The 20,636-nt window shown below is 42.8% G+C and overlaps 1 protein-coding gene across 3 annotated transcripts in view; it reads right to left on the bottom strand.

The window, feature by feature from the left end:
* Positions 1–20,636, bottom strand: part of LOC126355746 (mpv17-like protein) — a 227,836-nt gene that overhangs the window by 17,487 nt on the left and 189,713 nt on the right. For 2 of the 3 annotated variants that reach the window (XM_050006131.1, XM_050006134.1), the window contains 2 exons: positions 2,829–2,941; positions 99–169 (listed from right to left, as the gene is read on the bottom strand). In XM_050006131.1, the coding sequence (XP_049862088.1) occupies positions 99–169; positions 2,829–2,941 (184 nt within the window). Of the gene's footprint in view, positions 1–98; positions 170–2,828; positions 2,942–6,189; positions 6,282–20,636 lie in introns of all 3 variants that reach the window. The other variant, XM_050006133.1, reaches the window with a different exon arrangement.

The following is a 20,636-nucleotide window of genomic DNA, read 5'->3' as shown; positions in this document are numbered from 1 at the left end:
GCAAAGGAACAGTCATGGGGAAGATTTGAAAAATAAGACAGAATCTTCAAAAAAATGTCAGTGAGAAGCGAGTAGGAGATGATAGTGGAGTTGCGTACCTTGAACGTTGGCACCAGTTTGTTCCTGCATTCTTCAAACAGATCCTTCTTCCTCTCCATGAGGCTCATGCCTGAAACAGTGAAGGTGGCCCCTTCAGATCAGGTGCTCCGACTGACAGCTCGTCTGTCGAAATATTTGTCAAATCTGACGTAAATTTGATAAGTTATTGTTGCTTTCGACAAGAGTAAGTAAGAGTAGAGTTAAAATCTGACTTATAATGATAAAGTGCTGGTTAGAGAATGCAGTTAATTCACAAGCAAGTAGGAGTTACTATGTGGACATACAGCTCTTACGACTATTTTCCAGTGAGCTACTTTTACTGTTTCAAGAGATGCGAAGTAATTTAACGTTTTACATATGGGATGCTAGAAAGAATATTTTCTAAAATTATTTAATACGGAAAACAAAATAATTGCTAAGTATTTGGGATAGAAGTTTGTGAACGATTGATTAGGGTGGAGTGGGACTCGAATACAGTGAGAATTGTTGGCACGCAGCTGATTTGAAGAGCGTGGAAGAAATTCAATTTGTCATAGTTAAATATTATAGTGACGTTGCAGAAACGCCCAAATCCATATAAATACCGCAACAAAACGCGTGAACGTATGGTTGTTACAGTGTAACGATTCAAAACGATTTCTTTTTAATATGCAACGCCTTTAACACGCCATGTGTGATCAACACACGTACACTACACGACTAAAAAAGTGAAACACCCACCAAGGGGGGTTGAGAGGAAAGTTGTTTTCAAAGTTTTTATCACTCTCAAATTGTGTACTCACCACAAGGCTGTGTAACATTATGTGATTGCCTTATCATTTTAAATCATTCACTAATCGAGCAGTCGCTCGGCAACAGCTACAGTTAGCAAATAATGTTGCGAGAATGTAAAAGGTGAACTACCTGTGACGTAACTTGTTTATTGTCGAAGCGCCGTCAGAGATGCAGTGAGTTATTGACTTCAAAAACCACGGCGCGAAAAACGGACAGAAGAAGAACACTTTTACACATTTTTTTGATGTACGACATATTCTCGATGAATAGTTACTCATTTTGCTCTTGTCTCTTATAACTCGTGTCGGACGCGCATGCCTTGCCGCCGTATTATTATCGTTAAAAATAATATTATTTTAGTGTAAAGTAAAGTGCAATACTGAGAGTGCAATACTGCATAGCAGTAGATTTATTGTGCGACGTGTATTCGAAAACGTCAAAGGAGTTATTTTCATTACGAGAAGAGAAGTGCCAGTCAAAACGGCATCCATCTTAAATCCTTCATTGCAGTGTAAGTTCATCTGTTAATTGCCATAAATTCAGAGTTAAATAGAACAGGTGTATGGACTATTTATTTAATATAGAATCTATGTCTCACTCCTTCACGAAGTTATTTAATTTTCTTTATGTTTCTGCCAAATAGACAATTCACAGTCACGAATTCCTTTCGTCGAGATCGGACGGAAGTTGCATGCGGCGAAATATTTTCTCCGCGCCATATTCTACTAGTAAATGCATGATAAACTACGGTCCCTGAGGAAATTCATGTTGAGCTATCACAAAATAATTATATTTTGAATAGGCATTTACTCTCCTCTGCAATGTAACTTCCGACTGATCAGACGATCCAACAAGAAACAGCCACACACGGTCGGCGTTCGCAAATATACACTCCTGGAACTAGAAAAAAGAACACATTGACACCGGTGTGTCAGACCCACCATACTTGCTCCGGACACTGCGAGAGGGCTGTACAAGCAATGATCACACGCACAGCACAGCGGACACACCTGGAACCGCGCTGTTGACCGTCGAATGGCGCTAGCTGCGCAGCATTTGTGCACCGCCGCCGTCAGTGTCAGCCATTTTGCCGTGGCATACGGAGCTCCATCGCAGTCTTTAACACTGGTAGCATGCCGCGACAGCGTGGACGTGAACCGTATGTGCAGTTGACGGACTTTGAGCGAGGGCGTATAGTGGACATGCGGGAGGCCGGGTGGACGTACCGCCGAATTGCTCAACACGTGGGACGTGAGGTCTCCACAGTACATCGATGTTGTCGCCAGTGGTCGGCGGTACATCCAAACCGTCATCGAACCCATCGTTCTACCATTCCTAGACCGGCAAGGGAACTTGCTGTTCCAACAGGACAATGAACGTCCGCATGTATCCCGTGCCACCCAACGTGCTCTAGAAGGTATAAGTCTGTCCCCCATTGAGCATGTTTGGGACTGGATGAAGCGTCGTCTCACGCGGTCTGCACGTCCAGCACGAACGCTGGTCCAACTGAGGCGCCAGGTGGAAATGGCATGGCAAGCCGTTCCACAGGACTACATCCAGCATCTCTACGATCGTCTCCATGGGAGAATAGCAGCCTGCATTGCTGCGAAAGGTGGATATACACTGTACTAGTGCCGACATTGCGCATGCTCCGTTGCCTGTGTCTATGTGCCTGTGGTTCTGTCAGTGTGATCATGTGATGTATCTGACCCCAGGAATGTGTCAATAAAGTTTCCCCTTCCTGGGACAATGAATTGACGGTGTTCTTATTTCAATTTCCAGGAGTGTATTTCCACCGCTGATTCTAGCGCTATATGTTACAGCACAAAAGTAAGCATATTGTTTTAATTAGCGACTACGAACGAGGACATTTATAACTGTATGTTTATGTATAGACACTACGTAAACATATCGTTATAGCAGTCGGTGTGCGAGATGCGTGAAAGAGTACTCACTGACGTAGAAGGCGACAAGCAGGGGCGGCGTGAGCACGAACTGGTCCAGCAGCATCTTCTTGAGCACCGTGGCCGCCGCCGTGCCCACGAAGCGCCGGTCCAGCCAGCGGTACCTGTCGGCAGCAGACCAAACCCTGTCTCACCATACAGCGACGGAGTCCACCACTTCACTGCCGCACTAACGTTTCTCTTCACTAGTCCTTTCCGACTTCAGCTTTTTTTAATGTTTACATTGACTGCATGCTTCATAAATAGAAACGTATAGTAAACAAAGGAACTGAGGTAGCGAATGATGAGAGTACCTGAATGTGCTTCTGTTTGCAGACGATATTGTCATTATTCAAAAGAATAAAGATGAACTCCAGAGATCAGTACATCAGCTGAACAAAATATACAAGGACAGCAACTTAAAAGTTTCTAGTAATACAACTTGATTCGAACATGATATTTAAACTTACCTTCTGTTTAATCTACTCCTGTCTCCTTGTAGTTCAGTACGTTTTGAACGAACATATCCCTCAAAATCCTTAGGTCGCTGACGAAGACATGATTAAAACAGAAGTTCTCAAATGCAGTGGACCCTACTACATCAAAGATTACTCCACATTGTCAATCTTTGCTAGCAAACAGCCATAAGGGTTTTCGTGGAAGATGTACACAGGAGGGCTGAAATTACGAGCGTCCGCCACCCTACCTAGCGCTAACGTTGCCAAAACCAGACTAACATGCCGACCCCGCCTAGACACGTGATCAGACCAGGAAAAAGAAGTAGAAGAAGAAGTATATTGAGACAGCACTTTAAATTCTTAAATTCGATTAGTAACGAAAGGTCTCAGTGAGAGTTTGTGCACAACTAGGTAAGTAGTTGCCGTTGACTTCAAACTGAAATTTGACTTTGTCAAAGACGGGGTCTATTTAAAAAAAAAGTTATTCCTAATCATAATTTTTTTGGTCACATTTGATGTACTTGTAACTTATCAATTTGAACTCTCATGACACATCATCAGATAAATTATCTTCTTACGAGAAGTAACAAGTCAGACACCTAGCGCCCATTTTGCTAACTTGATTTCCGACGGCGCTAACCAACTGGTTGACGTGTAGCAGAATATTAGTTCTGGTTATGACTTGCAATAGTCGAAAATGGTGAACTAGGAGTATTGTAACTTCACCAAATGTGATCAAAACCCAGGTGAATAATAAAGTATCTCACACGACAGTCTGCAATGCTGAATGGTTAGACATTATTCTTGGACTTCTTTTCAAATCATGTCTCGAACAGGTTATTGTTCATCGGAGACGGTAGGCTACATGACATTCTCCGAGCAACGTGCCTATACGTCTTGCAGTGATTGTCGCCTGCTTGGGAGTAGCTACTCCCGCACAACACAGGATAAGGTACTTACACCGCACGTTCGCCGTAACAGCAAATAAAACTCTCCCGCCGCCCCTTTGACTTTTAACTGTTTTTTGGAGTGAAATACATTAACGTTCGGTTATTTTAATTAATATTGTCGTCAGCTGCAGCAATAGGGAAAATATATTTCTCGCCATTGCGTTTTTCAATCGTGTCCGTCTGGTATTCTGAGGTGAGTTCTACACGTCCCTGTGGTAATGAAGTGAATGGTGATACTTTTCTTCTTCTTTTTCCTGGGCTTATCCTGTGTTAACGCAGGGCCAACATGTTATTCTGTAAATGGAAAGCAAGGAAATCGTGTCCCTGATCTATTAGCGTCTACTGCTATACACGTGAGAGCGTCAGAACGTGTTCGAAATGCTTGCCAGCAAACCAGGCCTCGTAGTTAATTCGGCGCACGGATTCGATAAGGGCCGGCGGGACTCCCTGAATCCTGAAAGCGGTGCGATACGGCGCGCAGCTGTCGGGACGTGTTAAATGCATGACCATATTAGAACATTGTAAGAGTACACAACAATAACATGCAGCAACGTCCCATGGATTCTCTGATACCCTATCGTTAGAAATATACGTCCCTAGGTGGTGAAAGAGTTGAAATCAGTTTCATAGGAGAGGAACAGCTTGGACTGAAGATAAGTGAATCCACTGTAGGTAACATTTTTACACAACAGCCGTGACCACAACATAAAGAGTAATATTTGTTTTAGAGACTTTAAGCGAATAAAGAACTTGTTAGAAAAGGACGGTTATCCAAAGAAACTTATGTGCTGGAAAATGCATATGAAATCAGGAAAATAGTAATAAATTCAGCAACTCAGATGTGAGAACAGTAAAGTTGCTGTGTAAGGCGTCCCTTTATAAACAACTTTTTTTAATACATAAAATGTATTCGCATTTGTGAATTCTTACATTTGCATAAGGCAACGACGAGAATGAAACCCGGTCGAGTCTCGAACACGTTTTTCCGCTTATCGTGATAAGCGGGAAATTCAAGTTCGAGTCCCGGTCCGATGCTAAGTTTCTTTGTCGTCATTCCATTATATGTCCGATGATAGTCCATGTTCGCAAATGCGGATACATTTCATGTGTTCCATAACAGCTATGGTCGCCGCACTGCCTGTTGCATGTAGAAGGATTTTAGGATCGAAATTCCGAACAACACAGGCACTGCTATGGCATAACATTTTTTTAAACATTTACATGAATGATATTTTCCACAGCTTGAAATGATGGACTGGCACAGATACAGAATTAAACTAAAATAAAATTTTAAAAGTTTAACCACTCGTAGTTGACATTTAATATTCGATGAGAAGTATCGACTGAAAAATACAGTATACGTCTTGTGTCAGCTTGTAAGAAATCTAGCATAAAATTATACGGTGAAGAAATGAAGACAATAGCATATCGGTACTCGTAAAAAAAATTAAATAAATTTAAAAAGTATGATAACATTCAAAAGAGGCGTTGAGAACAAAAATGTAGAACAAATATCGGCATTCAGTTGATGAAATTAATCGTGATAGAGTCAGCGAGAAACAGAAAATTTGAAGCAGTAGATGTAACCATACGAAACATGACCAGATATAAGGAATTAAATTTAGCAATAACAGGCCAGTTCTTACACTGCTCCACGGCTATAACATCTGACTAGCAACGGGAACACAAGATGCATTATCCAGGATTGTGAAGTACGAATTGAAACTAAACTTGCAATCTACGTGTGCAGCACAGTAAATAAAAGTGCCACCTAGCTACGCTGAGGAGCAGACACGTGCCATAATACTGCAGCCACAAGCAGGTAAACTGAAAATGTGGTAATAAGAAACGTTTACAAACAACAGCAATGGAAAACTGGTAAAATAAGCATGCGGGTGTTGGTGAGGTGGCCAGCTGAGCGCCACCGTGCAGCAGACATACTGGTGAGGGTCCGCTGCGACGTACCAGTAGTAGTAGACCTGTGGGTAGAAGCCGAGCCCCAGCACGCCATAGTGGCCGATGGAGCGCAGGTCGTACGGCCGCGGCTCGCCCTTCTCCTGCAACAACACACGCACGTGACCACCGCAGCTGCCGCCACCTACTGCTTGTTCTTCTCATCCACCGTAGGTTTACGGCCAAAAATCTGCTGTACACGAATATAGCCACTGTGCTGGCACTAAGACTTTCGGATTCCTACCTGGTTATCTATGGGCAACACAAGAAGCTGCGTGTTTATAATCGAGTAAAACTGAAGTGACATCAGGTGTTCCCCAGGGAAGCGTCCTGGGACCTCTGCTGTTCCTGATCTATATAAATGACCTGTGTGACAATCTGAGCAGTTCTCCTGGGTTGTTCGCAGATGATGCTGTAATTTACCGTCTAGTAAGGTCATCCAAAAACCGGTATCAGTTGCAAAGCGATTTAGAAAAGATTGCTGTATGGAGTGGCAGGTGGCAGTTGACGATAAATAAGGAAAAGTTTGAGGTGGTCCATATGAGTTCCAAAAGAAATCCGTTGGAATTCGATTACTCGATAAATAGTACAATTCAACTAAGTACCTGGGTGTTCAAATAACGAACAACTTCAGTTGGAAAGACCACATAGATAATATTGTGGGGAAGGCGAGCCAAAGGTTGCGTTTCATTGGCAGGACACTTAGAAGTTGCAACAAGTCCACTAAATAGACAGCTTACACTACACTCGTTCGTCCTCTGTTAGAATATTGCTGTGCGGTGTGGGATTCTTACCAGGTGGGATTGACGGAGGACATCGAAAGGGTGCAAAAAAGAGCAGCTCGTTTTGTATTATCACGTAATAGGGGAGAGAGTGTGGCAGATATGATACGCGAGTTGGGATGGAAGTCATTAAAGCAAAGACGTTTTTCGTCACGGCGAGATCTATTTACGAAATTTCAGTCACCAACTTTCTCTTCCGAATGCGAAAATATTTTGTGGAGCCCAACCTACATAGGTAGAAATGATCATCAAAATAAAATAAGAGAAATCAGAGCTCGAACAGAAAGGTTTATGTGTTCGTTTTTCCCGCGCGCTGTTCGTGACTGGAATGGAAGAGAGATAGTATGATTGTCGTTCGATGAACCCTCTGCCAAGCACTTAAATGTGAGTTGCACAGTAATCATGTAGATGTAGATGTATTACAGGTATACTGTGCGCAAGACGGCATAGCCGCTAGATGTGCAGTCGGCTCGTGAAGCGTGGGGAAAGTGGCATTGGTGGGGGGTCGGTCGGAGCTCTGTAGGGGAAATGCCGAGCGCTGGAGGGGAAAGTGCCGTTCTGAACTGAAACCTAAGCACACATTTTGTAGATATTGAGTAGAGCCCCTCCACGCCCCCACTTGTAAGTCACCTGTGCTTTCGTTAGTATCTAAAAAGAATTATGTCGAAAGTGCAGCAATTTATATTCGCACAGCTCCTTCAACACTTGTATCTTTCAGAGCAGAGTCATGACTGGAGAATATTGAGTAAAACCTACATATGTCTCTGGTTGCCATGTCAAAATATTTTTATGCCAAACACACCGAACTTTACACTTCCGATATCAATAACATGTTGCGGAGACACAACTGCGAGAGAAACCTGAACACTGGGTTTATTGATTTCTTTAAGTGAGGTGAGCCGTGCGTGGCTCATGTTCCCGCCATAATATATTTTACACCCTGTTTTTAACGTACTTCCACCTCACTACATTAATTTACATTACTGGTGCCACTGAGTTGCTGCTTTGTCCGACCATGACCGGCGCTAGCACTGCGTATCAATATATCCCCTCTCCTAGTATATTTGCTCTACTACTTTTACTTCCCGGTCATTGTCTGTCATAAGCCAGTTCGGGTCGCGAGCTCAGGCTGCCACTAGTTGGAACGCGTCTGGAACGCAGTCCAGACCTGACAGTCGGGTAGCTGCAATGCGGCACTAGTGCAGTCGGGCTGGAACTATGATGTCTGCCTCGACCATTGCCGCCATGCATCACTTGAGCCAGGCCACGGTCTTGGTGGATCGTCGGTCGGTCGTCCTACCAGACAACGCATTTTGGCTCGACGATCGTTCATGAGTCAGCTGTGTGTTTGTGCATCAACTACCGATTTATCTTCGTGTGTACTTAGTTAATGTTGGGTATCATTCAGGTCTTCGTGCAAGTGTTTGTCAGGTTGTGTGTGCAGTTGGTATTATTTCCACTGACGACTATTTTAGATGTTGTTGGCATTCTGAGAGCAGTTGGTCGGTTGGTGCGGACCAGGGAGGACATCTCCATGCGGTGCAGTCGGCTGGGTCCGCTGGTGGTCCTTGCGCAGTGTTGGAGCGTGTGTGGACATGTCCAATCGCTACGACCTTTGGGGCTCATAAACACAGGATGTCAAAGTTGAGTGGTCTGTTAAGTACGCAAGCCACAGCCGTTCATGTTGTGTCGTTCATTTCAGTGGTTCGCTGATGGGGAGCTTTTCCTGTGAGCAACATCAAGTGTCTGTAGTAGTGAAATCGAGCCGCTGTGGGGCGAAATTAACTACTTCGGTTCACTACAATTCGCGCGACCGCTACGGTCGCAGGTTCGCATCCTGCCTCGGGCATGGATGTTTGGGGTGTCATTAGGTTAGTTGGGTTTGAGTAGTTCTAAGTTCTAGAGGACTGATGACCTTAGAAGTTAAGTCCTATAGTGCTCAGAGCCATTTGAACCATCACTACAATTCAAGTGCACCATCGGAATTTTCTACCTTGTGGCCGTTAGTGTTCTGGTTACCTGCCCTGGTCACTAACGTAATTTCAGTCAGTATCCTTTTCTCACCTGTTGTCACTGTCCAACATGGTGTGTAGTGTTGACAGCTTAATACATATTTCATTGTGGACAATCACGTCCATGACAGTTTGGTCTTTGAGTTTTTATGTACCGATTAGTGGCCAGCAAGTTTTGGTCAGTCGTTGCGTGACTTTGTTTTGGTTGAGTTACCGACGGATCAAATGCAGTTGGGCCCACCTCCTGTCTCACCTAAGTGAACTTTAATGTTTCGAGGGCAGGCCCACATCCCCCCCCCTCCCCATCCCCCTGGAGTGTGCTCCCTGCCGCCGTTGGATAAGCAGCTGCAGCAGCAAGTCGTATACTCCGAGCTCACTCATTTGTTACATAGTTTAATTCTTAATTTCTTTGCGTGTTTTTGATACTTGCATTGTTTAATTCATAACTTTCGGGCATATTATAGTACTTGAGAGTTGTAGCATCGCGTTTTTAGTACCTGAATAGTGTAAAATCGCGTAGTCTCCTTCCGCCGCCAAGCAGTGTGTCAGCAGTGAGCAAGTAGCAGCATTACTGCATTTACTAGGCACTCTTGTATTTTAATATCCGTTTAAATTTTGTGTCGAATTGTTTGTGTTCTCTGTAGATTAATTCAGACGTACTTTGCACAACAGTTTTTAGCATGGGTAGGGACTGCAACTGCTGTGTTCGGATGCAGGCTGAGTTGGCATCCCTTGGCTCCCAGCTTCAGGCAGTGTTGGCTTCGGTCACACAGCTTGAGGCTGTTGCCAATGGGCATCACTGTGGGGGTCCGGATGGGGGTTTGTCGGGGACGGCCAGCTCGTCCCACGCATCCCCCGATCGGACTACGATTGTGGCTGCTCGGGATACTGCACACATTGAGGCTGATCCCTCACCTGTGGTAGAGTGGGAGGTCGTCTCGAGGTGTGGCAGGGGGCGAAAGACATTCCGGAGGGCTGAACGGAAGGCCTCTCCAGTTTGTCTGACGAACCGGTTTCAGGCTCTGTCTCCGGCTGATACTGATGTTCGGCCGGAGATGTCTGCTTGTCCTGTTCTAGAGGTTGCCCCTCAGTCTCCAAGATCCGGGCAGTCGCAGAGGGTGGGCTTACTGGTAGTTGGGAGCTCCAATGTCAGGCGCGTAATGGGGCCCCTTAGGGATGTGGCAGCAAGGGAGGAGAAGAAAACCAATGTGCACTCCGTGTGCATACAGGGGGGGAGTCATTCCAGATGTGGAAAGGGTCCTTCCGGTTGCCATGGAGGGTACAAGGGAGCACCCATCTGCAGGTGGTCGCTCATGTCGGCACCAATGATGTGTGTCGCTATGGATCGGAAGAAATCCTCTCTGGCTTCCGGCGGCTATCTGATTTGGTGAAGACTGCCAGTCTCGCTAGCGGGATGAAAGCAGAGCTCACCATCTGCAGCATCGTCGACAGGACTGACTGCGGACCTTTGGTACAGAGCCAAGTGGAGGGTCTGAATCAGAGGCTGAGACGGTTCTGCGACCGTGTGGGCTGCAGATTCCTCGACTTGCGCCATAGGGTGGTGGGGTTTCGGGTTCCACTGGATAGGTCAGGAGTCCACTACACGTAGCAAGCGGCTGCACGGGTAGGAGGGGTTGTGTGGCGTGGACTGGGCGGTTTTTTTTAGATTAGATGGCCTCGGGCAATTGTAAACTGTCGAAGCTGCATTGGTAAAGTACCGGAACTTCAAGCGCTGATAGAAAGCACCGAAGCTGAAATCGTTATAGGTACAGAAAGCTGGCTGAAGCCAGAGATAAATTCAGCCGAAATTTTTACAAAGGCACAGACGGTGTTTAGAAAGGATAGATTGCATGCAACCGGTGGTGGCGTGTATGTCGCTGTTAGTAGTGGATTATCCTGTAGTGAAATAGAAGTGGATAGTTCCTGCGAAATATTATGGGTGGAGGTTACACTCAACAACCGAGCTAGGTTAATAATTGGCTCCTTTTACCGACCTCCCGACTCAGCAGCATTAGTGGCAGAACAGCTGCGAGAAAATTTGGAATATATTTCACATAAATTTTCTCAGCATATTATAGTCTTAGATGGAGATTTCAATTTACCACATATAGACTGGGATACTCAGATGTTTAGGACGGGTGGTAGGGACAGAGCATCGAGTGACATTATACTGAGTGTACCATCCAAAAATTACCTTGAGCAATTAAACAGAGAACCGACTCGTGGAGATAACATCTTGGACCTACTCATAAGAAACAGACCCGAACTTTTCGACTCTGTAAGTGCAGAACAGGGAATCAGTGATCATAACGCCATTGCAGCATCCCTGAATATGGAAGTTAATAGGAATATAAAAAAAGGGAGGAAGGTTTACCTGTTTAGCAAGAGTAATAGAAGGCAGATTTCAGACTACCTAACAGATCAAAACGAAAATTTCTGTTCCGGCACTGACAATGTCGAGTGTTTATGGAAAAAGTGTAAGGCAATTGTAAAATGCGTTTTAGACATGTATGTGGCGAGTAAAACTGTGAGGGACGGGAAAAACCCACCGTGGTTCAACAACAAAGTTAAGAAACTACTGCGGAAGCAAAGAGAGCTTCACTCCAAGTTGAAACGCAGCCAAAACCTCTCAGACAAACAGAACCTAAACGATGTCAAAGTTAGCGTAAGGAGGGCTGTGCTTGAAGCGTTCAGCGAATTCGAATGTAAAATTCTATGTACCGACTTGTCGGAAAATCCTAGGAAGTTCTGGTCTTACGTTAAATCAGTAAGTGGCTCGAAACAGCATATCCAGACACTCCGGGATGATGATGGCTTTGAAACAGAGGATGACACGCGTAAAGCTGAAATACTAAACACCTTTTTCAAAGCTGTTTCACAGAGGAAGACCGCACTGCAGTTCCTTCTCTAAATCTTCGCACAAATGAAAAAATGGCTGACATCGAAATAAGTGTCCAAGGAATAGAAAAGCAACTGAAATCACTCAACAGAGGAAAGTCCACTGGACCTGACGGAATACCAATTCGATTCTACACAGAGTACACGAAAGAACTTGCCCCCCCTTCTAACAGCCGTGTACCGCAAGTCTCTAGTGGAACGGAAGGTTCCAAATGATTGGAAAAGAGCACAGGTAGACCCAGTCTTCAAAAAGGGTCGTCGAGCAGATGCGCAATACTATAGACCTATATCTCTGACGTCGATCTGTTGTAGAATTTTAGAACATGTTTTCTGCTCGAGTATCATGTCGTTTTTGGAAACCCAGAATCTACTCTGTAGGAATGAACATGGATTCCGGAATCAGCGATCGTGTGAGACCCAACTCGCTTTATTTGTTCATGAGACCCAGAAAATATTAGATAGAGGCTTCCAGGTAGATGCTATTTTCCTCGACTTCCGGAAGACGTTCGATACAGTTCCGCACTGTCGCCTGATAAACAAAGTAAGAGCCTACGGAATATCAGACCAGCTGTGTGGCTGGATTGAAGAGTTTTTAGCAAACAGAACACAGCATGTTGTTATCAATGGAGAGACGTCTACAGACGTTAAAGTAACCTCTGGCGTGCCACAGGGGAGTGTTATGAGACCATTGCTTTTCACAATATATATAAATGACCTAGTAGATAGTGTGGGAAGTTCCATGCGGTTTTTCGCTGATGATGCTGTAGTATACAGAGAAGTTGCAACATTAGAAAATTGTATCGAAATGCAGGAAGATCTGCAGCGGATAGGCACTTGGTGTAGGGAGTGACAACTGACCCTTAACATAGACAAATGTAATGTGTTGCGAATACATAGAAAGAAGGATCCTTTATTGTATGATTATATGATAGCGGAACAAACACTGGTAGCAGTTACTTCTGTTAAATATCTGGGAGTATGCGTACGGAACGATTTGAAATGGAATGATCACATAAAATTAATTGTTGGTAAGGCGGGTACCAGGTTGAGATTCATTGGGAGAGTCGTTAGAAAATGTAGTCCATCAACAAAGGAGGTGGCTTACAAAACACTCGTTCGACCTATACTTGAGTATTGCTCATCAGTGTGGGATCCGTACCAGATCGGGTTGACGGAGGAGATAGAGAAGATCCAAAGAAGAGCGGCGCGTTTCGTCACAGGGTTATTTGGTAACCGTGATAGCGTTACGGAGATGTGTAACAAACTCAAGTGGCAGACTTTGCAAGAGAGGCGCTCTGCATCGCGGTGTAGCTTGCTCGCCAGGTTTCGAGAGGGTGCGTTTCTGGATGAGGTATCGAATATACTGCTTCCCCCTACTTATACCTTCCGTGGAGATCACGAATGTAAAATTAGAGAGATTCGAGCGCGCACAGAGGCTTTCAGACAGTCGTTCTTCCCGCGAACCATACGCGACTGGAACAGAAAAGGGAGGTAATGATAGTGGCACGTAAAGTGCCCTCCGCCACACACCGTTGGGTGGCTTGCAGTGTATGAATGTAGATGTAGATGTAGAGACGTCTGAGTGCCATTGTCTATACTGTCCTTCTCATGGGTGTTTAATTTTTATTGTGTTTCATGTAAATCAAGTTATGTAAATCAATTGTGAATCTTCCGCCACTTAAAACCTTATTCTTAATTTTAGTTATTGTCGTTGTGTTGCTTTTTCGTTTAGTGGACGTTCGGCCATTGAAAACTTAAAGGTTAAGGTATTTTTCAATTTTTGGAAAATTAACAGTGGTCCTTCAGCCGCTTAAAGCTTTATCCTCAAAATTTCGCTTTAAGAGAAAACATTGGGGCCTTCTACCTTAAAAGATTATGGTAATATATTTTAAAATTTTGAAATTTAATTGTGGCCTTCAGCTGGTTGTATTGCACCTTGTATATGTTTGCTCTATCCACTTTTGCCTTGAGGCTTTCCGCATAGCTGTGATATATATATATATTAATTATTTTATTTGCAATTTTGACTACATGTCTTGAGTCACCTGAAATTTATCTTGTTGCTTTTTAAGATTTCTTGTTTGGAGGCCTTCAGCCGTGAAAGAACTGGGTTTTGTAACTCGTCGTTGTAAAGGTTCGCCTATGTGCCGTTTTGGTTTAGAGATGTTATTAAATTACAATAAATTACAATTTTGAAGTGAAACTGACCGCCACCTTATTTGGCCCTTTCAACAATCCTAATCACCTGTTATGCCCAGCGGGTTTAGCGGGCGTCTCATAAAGAACGGAGGTAAAGTCGGTAGCTTATGGAAGAACACAGTGTCGGTACGAAAAAACGTCTAATTCAATATGTTAGCTAAATTTCATATGCAACAACATATTATGTAATATGCACCAAACACAAAATCATAGCGACTTCTATTTTTCATTGCACACTTTTCCGAATTTCGTTCAGTGTCTTACTTTTACGTAAATATCACAGTGACTATGAGCATTAATGAAATGACGGACACATCAACATGAATCTGAGATATAAAGCTATAAGTAAAGCGAAAATGAATTTCTTTACCGAATAGTTTCCATAAACTGTTTGAGAAAGATTGCAGGGCGGTCGCCTCGATTCTGTCATCGCTGACTGTCCGAAAGGTCGAAAACACTTATCGGCCTCCCCTTCCGAACAAACGAATGAGCTTGCCCAGCACTTCTGACGAAAATTGGTCACTGCACATCGGCCACCGCATCGTGCGCGAGCTATACACTGTCTGATCAGAAGTAAAGTGGAAGTGATCACTAGATGTTACGAGAAGCCTCTTTTGAGGCGGACCCACCAGTATAAAATAAGACGGGGAACACTGAGTTGTCAGTAGGGATGCAGTAACGGCAGAATGAGTCCAACAGTAGTGCACGGCCAACTCGAAAGTGGGCTAGTCATTCGATGTCAACGAAGAAATCCACCAGGCCGTTTCAGTAACAATGTCAGTAACGTCTACCGTGAGATGCTTTGAGTTATATGTGATGCATAGTGTTCCACTCGCTCACACGTCAAGAGTTAACCTGCCGCTCATTTCGTTTCATTACGGGAAACAGGTCGCTTCATTCTTATAAGTCTGTTACTAGTATGATGACCTTACGGCCAGAGAAAAGTCCATAATGGGAACTGCAAATAAAGGCGTGCTACTGCCTTGAGAAAGAACTGATATGTAATGGGTGACTGCTATTGGCTGTATGATGGATGTTACTTTCTGCTATAAAATCACAAAAATTACGACGTAATGCATTCTCAGCAGATGAATGTATCTTTTTAATTCGCTTAAACATATAGAGTTTTTACAGTGATGATGGTGTTTCTATCTCTCTTGCCCATCTTTACACAAATGTTGGTGTCTATATTCAGAGCTGCATCAGCTCTTCCGATCACCTTATTAATGGCGACAGGAAGGCTTTCGTTTCAAATTTTTCTTTCTCGAAGTAGACACGTAATAGGCACACTGTTTCCCTCTATTGATCTCGCAGGGCAGTCCCCATACCAAGAAATCCACGTCGAAAGGTTCTACACTCAACACTTGACGAATCTCTGGAGTTACAACACAAGATAGAGAACAAGTCCGATGCTCCTACACTTTAAAGCATTAACCGCCTCACATCCAGATGGCTGCCAGTGGAAACAGGCAAGAAATTAGATAACTTTGTCCCAAGAAATTAGTAGATGGAGATCTGGAAAACATGCAGAGTGAACCCACTTTCCGGGCTTTGGCCTTCTACCCTTGTAAAATCCGAAATAGGATGGATGTTGGCCGATGCAAGAAAGATAATAACAGTATGTACCCACAAGTTGAAACCATAACTGGCTATGGACAGCTGCAAACCACGAAAAACCTTGACACAAGGATCAACTCAGGACTGACAGCAAATTTTTTTGGTCTAGTATGTAACTATGTTTTTCTCGTGCTGAATGAGTATAAAAATAGATATCTGTACATCATCGATAGCAAGGAAAGCTATTGTACTAAGTTACGTAATGAATAGTGAGTTTGTTATATCATGAAACTGAAGAGTTTCGCATATCTTGAAATTAAGGATGGAATTTGCTCTTGCTCTGTGAACATCCATTTGGAAACATATATTGAATCATCTTTTACTTAGACCAAATTCGACTCAGTAAATACAGTTTCAAAGCTCTCACTTTGTAAGGCAATATTCCCACAGTTCAGTTGATGTTAAATATAATTTTCGGCTCACAAAATACTCTTTCAAAGCACTTAATTTTTAAGACAATATCCTCACAATTCAGTTTACATTAAATATAGTTTTTATTCATCAACTTGCAAGATAAACTCACATCACAAGGTACAGTGACTTCACACTACAGACATCTCTGACTTCAATGGAATCAGCTCTCGTGGCAGAGGCATGCATGCTACTAACTAGCAATCTTTTGCGACAAGATGTAGTTTATTTATGTCACATTTGTGTTATGACAGTTTTCGTATGTTCACCATTATTGCTAGATTTCTACCCATATAGTCAAATGTGCCTCATACTGTTTTCTCCAATACTATACAGGCTTATGATGTACAGGCAAACTGAAACTGTTGGCATATAAAGGTTTGTTTTTAGCAGCTCGTAGTGTAAAATAAAAATTAATTTCTCTAAATATTTAAGCCTGCATAAAATTATAGTTTAACGACCAGGTGTTGACGTCATTAGAGGCAGAATGGGAACTCGTACTGCTGAATGATGGGTAAGGAAAGCGGCAGCGGATATTTCAAATGAACCATTCGAGTACAGTAAGTGATTTAGGAAAGCCTTGGAAAACGTAAATGTGGATGACGGGATGGGGTACGAACCAAAATCCTCCCAGATGAGAGTCTAGAACACCTCCATACTCAGTAAGATAATCAGAGGACTCGCATTACTGTGTAGAGTATGGATCATTATTTGGAATTTGCTTTGACTATGGCATTGACGAAAGGCAAAATAAATTATACATTTTACAATCGATGATAATACTTTGCATAAAGGGGAGAGGTTGTTGAATCTTGCAACATTTTTCAGTCTTTCGCCTCTAGCGAGCAGTGTCATAGAAGTTTAATATATTTCTATTATTGCTGATTCGTTTTATGGGCATTAGGTCGTGGTCCATGCGATAATTCTCTAGTTAAAGTTTTGCCTTCCAATGATGGGGACATCTTCAGAGACTTTAACGAATCAGAAAGCAGTTGCAGACTCAAACAAAATCAGCAGTTCGAACTGTTTATATGATAGTATTCAGTTTATATGTACTTCAGTAATTTCCTGGAACCACAAAAATTACTCCGTAAAAGTAAGGTTTTTCCAGAAGAGAAAATTTGTTCCGAGGAGCCTAGGAACAAATATTCTACCCAAAATAAAATGCCTTGCGACCGAGAAACTCTTGTCAGTACTGTATTTAATAGTCTACGTGTTACATTACTACACTACCATAAATCAGTTATAAGTGAGCGGAATCAAATTAAGAAGAAGTATTATCAGAAATCAGTTACAAGTTGGAAACGCTTCTAAATATATGCTCTTGGTCGATAACGCAAATTTCCGGTCTCAAGACAGGGGAAATTATTAATGCATTAAAGATACTCCATTTGCAAATATCACTTGTTCCGTGGTAGAGGACCTTTTATCAAGATGCAAAATGGTGCGCGGCTGCCGAATTATTGCTTATTCGTCCACATGTTATGCAACAAGTTTTAAAAATATGTAGAATTTTACTCACCGTCAAACTTTGTTACTGAAGAATTAACAATAACCTCCTAATAATTTTAATGGACTATATTATACATAACTTAAATACGTAGAACTCGTAATACTTACAGACGCTGCAGAAAACACAACCTTATATCTCACAACAACAAAATGAATAGAAAATGCGGGAGACTGCTTATTGTGGTCTCCAGTGCGTGTTCCTTCATGTGATCCTAAAATCGGCCACTACACTGAAACACCGACAAGGAAACATCACGTGTCCCTAGATACACTATCGTCCAGCTAAAACACATCTCTCTCTATACGTTGCCAAGCAATAAATTCTCGTGTTTAAAACGCCTGGTGCGGGACATTCAACTGGACACCACTTCAGCGACTTGCATGTCCTTAGCCTGTGCCAGTAATCAATTCGAGAAAGGGAACCTATATTTTCCAGAGTTTAACGTGAAATCCCAACTACGTGTCCGCCTTGATGAATCATCAAATGATTGAGAGGAGAACGGTTAATGGCAACCTGAAAAAATATATGGGCCGACCGGAATTCGTTCCCTCGAGTCTTCGGTTTCTAGGGACATCCTTTACCGCGAAACTACCTGGCCTTGATTTTAGCTCACCATGAATATGACCTCGATAGATAGCTATGCTCGCTCTTTAAAGAATCTCAACAAAACAGTTTGAATATTTCTGCAAAATTTCATGTACAGGGTGTTACAAAAAGGTACGGCCACACTTTCAGGGAACATTCCTCACACACAAATAAAGAAAAGATGTTATGTGGACATGTGTCCGGAAACGCTTAATTTCTATGCTAGAGCTCATTTTAGTGGATTCATTCCAACGTGATCAAATTGTAAATGTTCACAATCAACATGTGCGGGCTGACGAGAATCCGTACGCAATTGTGCAATCACGTCATCAACACAGATTTTCTGTGAACGTTTGGGCAGGCAATGTTGGTGATGTCTTGATTGGGCCCCATGTTCCTCCACCTACACTCAGTGGAGCACGTTATCATGATCTCATACGTGATACTCTACCTGCGCTGCTAGAAAAAAAATGGTTCAAATGGCTCTGAGCACTATGGGACTCAACTGCTGTGGTCATTAGTCCCCTAGAACTTAGAACTACTTAAACCTAACTAACCTAAGGACATCACACACATCCATGCCCGAGGCAGGATTCGAAACTGCGACCGTAGCAGTCGCACGGTTCCGGACCGCGCGCCTAGAACCGCGAGACCACCGCGGCCGGCGCTGCTAGAACATGTGACTTTACAAGTACGACACAACATGTGGTTCATGCACGTTGGAGCTTCTGCACTTTTCAGTCGAAGTGTTCGTACGCTTCTCAACAACAGATTCGGTGACCGATGGATTGGTACAGGCGGACCAATTCCATGGCCTCCACGCTCTCCTGACCTCAACCCACTTGACTTTCATTTATGGGGGCATTTGAAAGCTCTTCTCTACGCAGCCCCGATACCAAATGTAGAGACTCTTCGTGCTCGTATTGTGGACGGCTGTGATACAATACGCCATTCTCCAGGGCTGCATCAGCGCATCAGGGATTCCATGCGACGGAGGGTGGATACATGTATCCTCGCTAACGGAGGACATTTTGAACAGTTCCTGTAACAAAGTGTTTGAAGCCACGCTGGTACGTTGTGTTGCTGTGCGTTTCCATTCCATGATTAATGTTATTTGAAGAGAAGTAATAAAATGAGCTCTAACATGGATAGTAATCGTTTCCGGACACATGTCCACATAACATATTTTCTTTCTTTGTGTGTGAGGAATGTTTCCTGAAGGTTTGGCCGTACCTTTTTGTATCAGCCTGTATTAACAACAAAACAGACGAACTATTTTCTTATAGTTAGATCCCAACGTGCCACACTTACAATGAAAGCAAGAAAAATTTCTTTTGCAGCTCTGTGAAAGCCACAGCTGGTTCCAACGATTAACTCCTGCTATGTATTCACAACAGACCAGAGGTACAGAGAAAACAGATGTCGTGGGATGCACCTTAGTGAATAGGAAGAGCAATGAAGATAGTAAAGTATAGGTCCAAACTACAAAAACACGGGATATAAATAAACGAAACCAGAATAAAAAATATAGCACCGAGTTATAAACCAAAACATGGAGCAGAGAAACTTTTATGATGAAAGAATTTATGGTTAGATCATGGCATTTGAGATTAGACAAATACAAAAATTGTTTAATTTGGAATTTGATACACGAGATCAGACAAATGACTTTTACGAATTCAATACCTCGTAACACTTTCTAGTATCTGTTGACTGTTTGCAAACAAATACCTCATCAAATAATTTTCAATATATTTGAGTAACTTTGTTAATCAGACACATGACTTCTACAAATTGAATACCTCGTCACATTTTCTTGATATTTGTAGACTGTTTACAAACAAAGAACTCATCAAATAATGGCCATTATAACTGAATAACTTTATTAATCAGTCACATAAATACGTTGACTTCCTGATTTTGCAGCTGAAACTATGCCGAGATACGGCTCCACTATACTATTTCTTGGTCAGACAAATTTCTCAGATGTAATAGAAATTATCGTGATGGAGTTTGTGACTGGTATTATTGTACTCCCGTGGTGGACGAATGGCATAACACTCTGAAGTTTATACAACTCCCAATACGGGAACTGTCACCAGAAAGAAAGATTCTTTATCGGATGTGCACTGTTACGTGGAAGATTTGATTGAAGTGCTTTGAAACCTTTGTCTACGTAGACTAAGTTTGTTTCTGAGGTTCATTTACAGCATATTCTTTACTAAACATCTCTCTGGAAAACACATAGGCAACAATGCATGCGATGTTACAAATCACTTCCTTGTAAATCTTGATATAGTGAAATATGGCAACAATTAGAATAATCTACCAAGAATACGTGATACGTGTCATTGGCTCAACACTCTTTTTACATTATTTCCGTAGCTGCAATGAATACTGTTGCTGCTGGCGCGTTAGTATGATTTAGAGGGATAAACAGTC

This window comes from Schistocerca gregaria, chromosome 3, assembly GCF_023897955.1.
Source record: "Schistocerca gregaria isolate iqSchGreg1 chromosome 3, iqSchGreg1.2, whole genome shotgun sequence".
Taxonomy (NCBI): domain Eukaryota; kingdom Metazoa; phylum Arthropoda; class Insecta; order Orthoptera; family Acrididae; genus Schistocerca; species Schistocerca gregaria.
The sequence above is the reverse complement of the archived record's forward strand: the minus strand, read 5'-3'. Positions and strand labels throughout refer to the sequence as shown.